The 9,664-nt window shown below is 38.7% G+C and overlaps 1 protein-coding gene across 10 annotated transcripts in view; it reads right to left on the minus strand.

Moving 5' to 3' along the window:
• Positions 1-578: 578 nt before the first annotated feature.
• The window catches only part of LUC7L3 (LUC7 like 3 pre-mRNA splicing factor), a 26,678-nt gene continuing 17,592 nt past the window's right edge, over positions 579-9,664 (minus strand). For 2 of the 10 annotated variants that reach the window (XM_040497136.1, XM_040497142.1), the window contains exons 7-11: positions 8,054-8,215; positions 7,379-7,662; positions 6,169-6,329; positions 2,651-2,791; positions 579-2,545 (exon numbers count right to left, since the gene is read on the minus strand). In XM_040497136.1, the coding sequence (XP_040353070.1) occupies positions 2,355-2,545; positions 2,651-2,791; positions 6,169-6,329; positions 7,379-7,662; positions 8,054-8,215 (939 nt within the window). In that variant the 3' untranslated portion in view covers positions 579-2,354. Of the gene's footprint in view, positions 2,792-3,938; positions 4,065-6,168; positions 6,330-7,378; positions 7,663-8,053; positions 8,216-9,664 lie in introns of all 10 variants that reach the window. The other 8 variants (XM_040497139.1, XR_005797480.1, XM_040497137.1 and 5 more) reach the window with 8 other exon arrangements.

Consider the following 9,664-nt stretch of genomic DNA (forward strand, 5'->3'; position numbering starts at 1 on the left):
TTATAAATCACAAAAAAACTGCTATGATATATGTAGCCGGATAATACTTTTACACAGTTGACAAAGCTGGCTATAGATAGAAACATGCTGCCGAATCAGCTGGGGTGGGGGGACCACCTGCTTAAGCCTCGGTTTTTAAGAATAAATCCTTATTATGTGTACTACACACCCCATACACAGAACTGAATACATCTGTAATCCGACAAGACCAGGTTAAAAGAAATCTTGACACAGGATTTAAAACAAAGACCAAAAGCTAGTTAAAGTTCTTGAATAGTCTTCTACATCATTATTTCATAGCTAGAAGAAGATAGTGTTCATCAGAAGGCTATTTTGAATTTTCTACTACTAAAGGAATCTCTCAGGGATGTAAAAATATATTCTAGTTCACTGTACATCTTTGCTATTAAAAGCAAAATTCAAATTTATTCATAACCACCCAAAATTGAAGCACCATTATTTAAAACATTTAAACTGCAGAAATTCTATAAAAATTAGTCTTTAACAGAACAATCAGATAAAACTGTACACCAACACTTCTAGTAACAGTGCACCTCATATTTAAAACAGGGGACTAGTTCAGAGTCAATAGCTTTATTAGAAAAGATTAATACTAAAACTTTTCAATGACAGAGACAATCAAATTTGTAACAGAAAGTCAGAGATACTTTATTTTCACTTCTAAATCCAAAGGCTAGATAGAGCAGAGTTGTAAAAATGGAATCCCACTTAATCTGATTCACACAAATACTAACGTTTAATCCTGTTTTCAAAGTCCAAGAATGAAAACTTGCAATTAAACACTGAGCAAGCCACATGTTTAGGTAATATTTCTTAAAAAGTCTTAAAGAAAACAATATGATACAGGACCTAAGTTTTCAGTGGCATATATATGCTATTAACACGTGTTCTGAAATCTGGTAGGTCACGTCAGTCCTGAATTAATTTTTAATAAAAAAACAAAACAAAACAGAACAACTAACTGAGCTTTCTACTTTTCTATGCCACTATAGTTTTCTTTCACCTCATTTTAATGTCGATCTTCATGTTATGCCGTTTTCAGGTTTCTTCCAGAAATCTTCGAACAGTTGTCCTACAATGCAAAAGTTGGGGAAAAAGGATAATTAGACAACATGTAAAAGGCAAATTTTTATGACTAAGTGTTGGCCCAGTCACTAACTGCTACTTAACATATGGACACGGAACGTCTGTATTCTTTGTAAGTTATCAAGGCATCAGCGTGGTCTTAAAGCCCTGTGCCTGCGTGTGCTGGCCTATGCGTGAATGGCTCACACACGTAACACTACACTGCTGTCCTAGAAGAAGAAAGCCATTGACAAACCAACTACTTGGTACTCCCTTTCCGTAGAAATCTTTTATCCCAAGCCACTAGCCCAAAGAATGAATAGTTTATAGGTTTTCAGAACTCATAAAACCTAACTTTTAATAGTTCTTTAAAAACCCAAATTCATTCTACATGATTCATCAACTCTTTGTATTTCACAGATTGAAGGTGTCTGCCTCTGCCATCCACTGCTGCTTGAAACGTCTCAGCCAGTGACTATTCCTAGGGATCTATGGCTGCCTGCAGATTCTCCTACACCGTAGGAAATATTAAACACATACCTCTTAAAGACTTGAGAATTGCATTGAGTGTAACAAGGCGAATAATGTGAAGTGTTTATTGTATTTAAAATTCTTTAAAGATATCTAATTCTGGGCACCACTGCATCCCTACATACAGTTGAAAAAAAATTCCATTCTGTTAACATTTGATTTATAAGTTTTCACGCAATACACAAAAAACCCCTCTGTGCGTCTTGTAAAGAACAAAAAAGATACACAACAGTTAAGCGTAAAGATCACAGGCAATAGCATTCAAACATGGATGTGGGTAGAGAAAGGAGTACCTGGCATGAGTACCTGCTTAGTTTGACTGAATCCTTGATTTTTAATTTGGCTTTTCATGGGCCGCTCACAACACCAACGCTGTGTGAGGTATGGTAGTCAGCTGCAATAATTCATAAACCCTACACTTCCATCAATCCAATGCTACTGGCTCTCGAGTTACAGAACAAACTGCATTAGAATGCAAGGCAATAAAGCAAAAAACTAGAAACATCCTTGACAAAGAAATACTAGCAGTTTAATTAAAACAAAGTAGTCCAACATGTGCCTCAGAAATATTTAAGTTGTTAAAGCATATGTCTCTGCCAATGTACCAACACAAGATGGACTTAATACCAAAAAGAAAAAAAAACAGTTCAACCTTTTTATTAAAAAAAAGAAAAAAAAAAGAAATGACAGCAAAATCCCTAAAAAAAAGGATAATTAACTTTTCAATGGCGACTACATTACAAACGTGGGCAGTAATTTCCAAAGAGGCACACTAATGGGGGCACGAGTCTGCTACAAAATAGCTGAGACAAAACAATGTACCTCAAAATGTTTTGCAGGACTACACTGTCTTTTCCTTCAGAAGATGCTTTTGTATGTCTTCTTACTCGGCTTAGCTCCGTCTTCGTCTGTGCATACTTACGCTGCACTGCCAAACAGTAACAAAAAGCCCTAATCAAAGTGAGAAACAATACACTTACCTCTGTCTGATCTGAGGTCTTATCAGATCAGTTTTAATTGGACTGAGTGTCACCTTCAGATTTAATGTCTTCACTGGTCCCATTGACCTCATTCTTAGTATCACTTTCCTTTGATTCAGTGTTTGTGTCTTCACTCTGTTTTTCTCGACTACTGGACTTCACACTACTTTTTTTATCATCAGATCCCCTCTTTTCTGCCATAAAAGAAGACATTGATCGTGGATTTTAAAGTAAAATACAATACACATATGACATTTTGAAAAGCGAAACAATTGAGAGATGAAAAGACAATTATTTCCCACAGACTGCAAGTAACACAGTTTGGCGAATCTATCAAAGGGATAAAAATCGGGGAGCACCATACGGGGAATTAAGAGAGCAAAAGGTAAAAGAGTATGCAAATTCTCTCAAACTGGTGAGAATCTACTAAGTACGGGCAACTCCAAATCACTGCAGGATCTAAGATGTAAGTAAATTTCATCTGGGGCGAGGAACATCAAAAAGCAATGGGAAGGGTATGAACGGTAGCACACAAGAACTGTGTTCACACAAAGTGAGTTACTAAGGTAAAAAGTAAAAACAGTTAAACATTTAATAGGCCTGTTTCTCCAATTGTAGATTTGGTAATGCAACAGACTACTTACATATGTATCAATCTGAACACCTAAGAGGAACAAGCCCAATGAAAGAAAGTGGACCTTAGATCTCAATCCAAGCACTGAACTTTGCTAAGAAAAGTAATATAGATGCCACCTCAGAGTTGTTTTTCCAAAAGGAGAAATTAAAATTCAACTCAGCTGCGAATGAAGAACGAAAAAAGTAAATCTCAACTTTTTCTCCTACTGTTTTCCTCGTAATGGTGAAACCTCAGACTAGGGGCAGAAAGTGGGATGTGGAGCAAGAATATTCCAGCTTTTTTAGTTCCAAGTATTGCCTAACAAAAGATTTCTACAGAAAATGCTAACACAAACTACAAGCCTCCTGGAAAAATTGTTTTTCCCCTTAAAACTAAGTTAAGAACAACTGGTCTAGCAGAGTAGTCCATAAGACAGAAAGACGTTTTAAGAGAAGCACAACCCTTTACAGATTCTGGACAAAGTTGTTAAGACACAACAGCAAGTAACTAGGAGAGGGATGGTAATGCAAACAAAATATGGTGGTGGCAGGGGGCGCTCATTCAAAGAATGGAAGAACTGAAGATCTTATGTGAAGGAGCGGATTCAGTCCATAAGACTTGCAAAATGCACACGAAGCAATGTCCAAGTAGCTGACGGCAGGACCTGCTCCATGTCTGTCCGTCGACTCAGGAGAACTGAGCCAGTACAGTGTGCTCTAACTGACCTTGTGGGCAAGTCCTCCCTTTGTGCCTTATGGGCTTCTCCGGTGCACGGGTAGCTTCAATGAGGAAGAGTCGTCTTGTTGCCCCGTAGAGGACTAGTAGTCAGTCCAATAATCTTATCTTCTGCCCTATGTAGATATGGTAGATCTTAATAGTCCTAAGGACACCCACAAAGTGTGGTGGATTTCAGGGCTATGGATTAAAGAAGGAAACTCTCTGACAAAGAGAGAACCTTATATTGGTTGGTGTTAAGAAATATAGGTCTGTGTAAGAAACCACTTTTCACTGTGGCGTTCAAGTACTTCCAATCACAGCACCTGGAGTAGTGACCTCCCACTTACTCATGTGCCATTATCAAGTGCTGTTCCTGCTCAGAGTTCGGGCCTTCGGTCATCTGTATACCTAGGCGTGCCTCAATGGCGACATGGCATTTTCAAAAGCCAGTAAATCATATCACTTTTAAAAGAGATCCCCAAGTTCAAGACAAATCTATAATGCACTCCCAATCTTTCAAGGTGGACCTGATGCAGAACTTTCTCCAAATCAAGTCTTCCCTCCTTCCTCCGTGAAAATCTGTCCATAATCCAAACAACATAGCTTATTCTACTTAAGCAAAGGTTTTTATTAAATTCTATAATGTCACCATTATAATTAAGATTCTATTACAGCTATGCAATTCAGGACATCTTTTTGCTCCATCCAGAAATTATACAAACACGTCTGTTTGAAGGCAAGCCAGTTGCATCTATTGCTCATTTCTGAAGGCTAGCTATTGTCCCTGGGCATCAATCCAACTATTTTAAGCGACACAAAGGGAATATAGCAAAGAGCTTTAGTTCTCAAAGAGAAGTGATTAATTTGATCTCTGACGCCCATTATCTGGCTCTGGAGACTGGACCCCTCACCCAAAAAACACATTTACAAAGTCTTGCAAAAAAGGCTGGGTGAAACGTTCTAAACTAATGTAAAATCAATTGATAACCCTTTGTAGCAACTGCCTATTGAATCACAGAAGTAATTTCTGGACTTAAATGACAAATAATAAAGCTCGTGACAGCAAGTTTAAAAAACTGTCGTTTCCTATTTAACATTTGCTCCAGGTGGTAGAAAAAACAACATATGTAAATATTTTTAAAAGAAAAGGGATACTTATTTCAGGAAAAATGAAAGCGTAAGACGAAAAATATATGTCCACTGTTTGTGTGCTGGCATTTCTCTAACTCAGTTTAACAAAAACCTGAGTCTGGCCCAAAAAACAAAAAAAACCCAACACAACAAAAAAAACCACACACAAAACAAAAACCATAGAATAGTTCCATAAAAAAAAGAAACGAGTATCACACAAAAGTCCAGTTTAACAAACTCAAACACAGCAGCACGTATGTCGGGTGATCTAACACGGACACCAACAGGCAGGACAGGATGGAACAAGCAGAGCCAAGAAAATTAGAAACAGGCCCTTGCTCTCATTCCTAAAAACCATGCAAAGCGGAACGGCCCATTCAAGACAAAATGAAAGATGCTCAAAAGATCTAAAGAAAATACAGAAGGGAGACGCTGATTTTCAAAGAATGATCTTTCAGTTAAGACTAAGCTAAACAATGAGAATATCCATGTGAAAACATGCCAAAGACAATATAAGAAAGTCCATTAACAGAGCAGTGATAGTGCATTCCAGCCACCAGAATGCCACAGAAAACCAAAGGGAAAGGTAGAAAGGAAAGAGCGTGTTGTTTCAATAGAAAACACAGTGAAGACGTACGTAAGATACTCAACTTCTGCAAACTTAGAAGTTAATTACGGAGGTAAATGAAGGCTGCACATGAGGACCAATGCAAAATAGCACACTTACTCTGCAAGACATATTATGGAACACGCAGCAGATAAAAAAAATGTTGCCAATAACCAAACTAATAAATTCTACAGCCTTATAATCCTGAAGAGTAATGCGATACTTGGAAGAAATGGAGACGATAAACCTCAGGTTAACAACTGAAGGATGTGGTTTTGGCATGTTCTAAGAAAACACCAGGTCAACTGTCACAAGTCAGAGCAGGAGGGGAAAATAATGCCTGCCTCCTACTGAATGGTGTTGGTTCTAAGTAAAAAAGAAGAGAGCTTGAAATGGAACTCTGCCTATCTCCAAAGAAATGTGAGTGCAGAGAAAGGAGTGTTAAAATAATTAATGAATTAAATCTTTAATTAATGAATTAAATTCTCACATAAACTAACCTTTCTCCTTGGATTTTCTATCTTGTTCTCTGTCCCGACTTTTGCTCCTGTGCTTATAGGACTTTCGATCCCGGCTTTTTGATCTTCTTCGATCCCGACTACGAGATCTATGTTTTCTTTCTGATCGATCATGGCTTCTGCTTCTTCGTCGATCTCTGCTTCTTCACAATTTGAAATAAAAGGAAAGCAACTTCAGCTGACATGACAATGAGAAAAACCTTGCAAAAATTATGTACTATTTAATAATTAACAAGATTAAGCAAAACTTAGCTTTAAAAGGCAAATGAATAGAATCCACTACTAAAACATATGTACAGTAGAAATCTTAAGAAGTTACTGGAAATCTAACTTCAACTTTTCAAATAGTGCTAAGATAGTTATCATGGTCTTTAAGACTCCTCTTCAATCGTTAACTCTAAAACAATAAAACCGATTTCATTTTTTGTGTTTTTAAAGAATCAGTTACATAACACTTTATTTCTTTTTAACTTTTTATGTTATTTTATTTTATTTTTGAGAGAGAAAGACAGAGTGTGAGTAGTTGAGGGGCAGAGAAAGAGGGAGACAGAGAATCTGAAGTAGGCTCCAGGCTCTGAGCTGTCAGCACAGAGCCCAATACAGGGCTCAAACTCATGAGCCGTGCCATCATGACCTGAGCCAAAGTCAGATGCTTAACCAACTGAGCCACCCACCGGCCCCTAATTTTTGTTTTAGAGGGAGAGAGAATCCCAAACAGGCTCCACAATGTCAGTGCAAAGCCCGACGTGGAGCTTAAACTTACAAACTGTAAGATCATGCTGTGAACTGAAATCAAGAGTTGGGCACTTAACTGACTAAACCACCCAGGCACCCCAGTTAGGTAACACTTTAGTTCTTGTATTAAGCGTGGTGTCCTCCAAAGTAAATGTACATAATTTTACCCAAAATAACTTAATTAAATGTCTTCTTAGAATCAATGAGATGAGAAACAAAGAGACCATCCAGCTGCATGGACTTCCTAGTAAGAGCACATCAAACCTCCTTAGACAGGTGAAATAGCAAAGAAGTTGCCTTGAAGATGGAGTGGCTAACTGACTCCACTCTCATAATCTATTCTAGTCTTTGACAATACTTGAGAGCTTCCCAAGGACCAAGGAAATAACATTAGTAATCACTACTGTTTATTGCACACTCGCTCTATGCTGGGCACAGTCTTGTGTGCTCTATGTACCTGCTTCGCCTTCTTTCTCTACTTCGTGATCTTTTGTGGTCCCGAGACCTGCTGCATCTTCGGTCTGAGGTTCGGCTTGAATGCCGACTTCTTGAACGACTTCGTTTTCTTCTTTCTCTGTCTCTAGCCCTTTCTTTCTCTCTTTCTTCCTCTTCTCTCCGTCTTTTCCTTTCTCTTTCCTCTCTTTCTCTTTCCCGTTCTTTTTCTCTTTCTTCCCGTTCTTGCTTCTCCTTTTTTAAACGCTCATCACGATCAGGTTCTTCAGTTCTTTTTCTTAACTTTTCCTAAAAGAAATCAAGTTCAATTTTTATAAACACCCTTAAAGACTCTGTCAAACAAGGGCTGACGTGTAAAGCACGTGTAAATCAACTTATGGAATCTGATATCCTAAAAGAAAATGTAGAAATTCCAACACCATGTTTGTATGCAAGATAATGTTACTTGACAAAGTCCTCAGGGATAGGCTTTCTCCCAAATTCCTGGCACGAAAGAGTGAAGGAATTAAAATGCTTTGATAGTATTCATTAATAGCAAAATTTTATAGGGATTATTACGGTTTCAAATAATACACATCAACAAAATATCCACAAGAGGCTTATGTCTCTATGTGACCAATTTTTAACCACACTGAAGTACAGTACTAGCTGTGGCTAAAGTGCATGCTTGAAAGCTTACTTTTAATTCTTCAACAGTAGCTTTAATTTTGGCATATCCCATGTGCTGCTTTCCCATCAAATGGTCATCTACCCGGGACTGGGCATCTCCGACTATCAAAAAGGCTCCACACACTTCACAAACTTCCATTTGTTTTTCTTGGGCAGCAAAACTTTCAATCGTCTGAAATGACAAATCAGTTATTATAAAGAGTATCTGAGTGAGAACAAACAAATCCAAAATATATACTTAAAATTTAGAACAGAGTTCTAATTTTGTGCATTTCTCCAAAGCCATTAATACTGAGTACCAACTGGCCAACTTTTAGAGCAGGGAACAAGGCAACAGCAACCAACTTTCCATTATCATTAAGGAAGTGTGGAGACCCCGTCCCTCAACAGTAACTAGTCAATTACCCACACCACCTTGAAAATGGTTAACTACCTCTCAGAAAGCTACCTATTTTAGTCTGAATTCCTTTCTTAGGTTCAACAGGCTAAAGGTGTGGCCTCCATATTAAAAGTATTTTTAAAGGGGGCTTCTGGGTAGCTCAGTTAAGCATCTGACTTTGGCTCAGGTTATGATCTCATGGTTCCTAAGTTTGAGCTCCGTCATCGGGTGAGCAGGAGCCCCACTTCTCTCTCTCTGCCCCTCCCTCACTTGCACCCTCTCTAAATAAATAAATAAACAAACAAACAAACAAACTAAAAAAAATATTGGGGGGGGCGGTTTCCTGAGCTCAGCAGGTTAAGCATCCAACACTTGATTTCGGCTCAGGTCATGATCTTACGGTTCCATGGGATCAAGCCCCACATCAATGGGGCTTGGGATTCCCTCCCTCCCTCCCTCCCCCGCTCCCAATCTCTCTCTCAAAATAAACAAACATTTAAAAAATACAAATAGGGGCGCCTGGGTGGCTCAGTCGGTTAAGATTCTGAATTAGCTCAGGTCCTTATCTCACGGTCCTGTGCTAACAGCTCGGAGCCTGGAGCCTACTTCAGATTCTGTGTCTCCCTCTCTCTCTGCCCCTCCCCCACTCATGCTTTCTCAAAAATGAATGATGTTAAAAAAAATTTTAATGAAATATATATGTGTATTTTTTCAAGAGGTGCCTAATCGGCTCAGCAGCAGAGCATGCGACCCTTGACCTTGGGGCCATGAGTTCAAGCCCATGCTAGGCACAGAGCTATGTAAAAAAAAATTTTCCAAAATGCTTAGGGAACTGAACTCACTGAGCATAATCTGTACATATCCTATTCAATATATGGGAACCAATGACCAATTATTTTCTACCATCGACACCCAAAACAGGTATATCACATTCTCTAATATAAAACAGTAGAAGATACTTTGAGTACACTAATTTTGAGCTAAGGTAAATATATATGGAGTAATTAGGGATGCCTGGGTGGCTTAGTCAGTTAAGTGTCCAACTTCAGCTCAGGTCATGATCTTGCAGTTCGTGGGTTCGTGCCCCAGGTCGGGCTCCATGCTGACAGCTCAGAGCTTGGAGCCTGCTTCAGACTCTGTGCCTCCCTCTCTCTCTCTGCCCCTCCCCAACTCCTGCTCTCTCTCAAAATTAAATACACACACACACACACACACACACACACACACACACACACACACACA

Source organism: Herpailurus yagouaroundi, unplaced genomic scaffold (genome assembly GCF_014898765.1).
Source record: "Herpailurus yagouaroundi ecotype Mexico unplaced genomic scaffold, PumYag 189, whole genome shotgun sequence".
Lineage (NCBI taxonomy): Eukaryota > Metazoa > Chordata > Mammalia > Carnivora > Felidae > Herpailurus > Herpailurus yagouaroundi.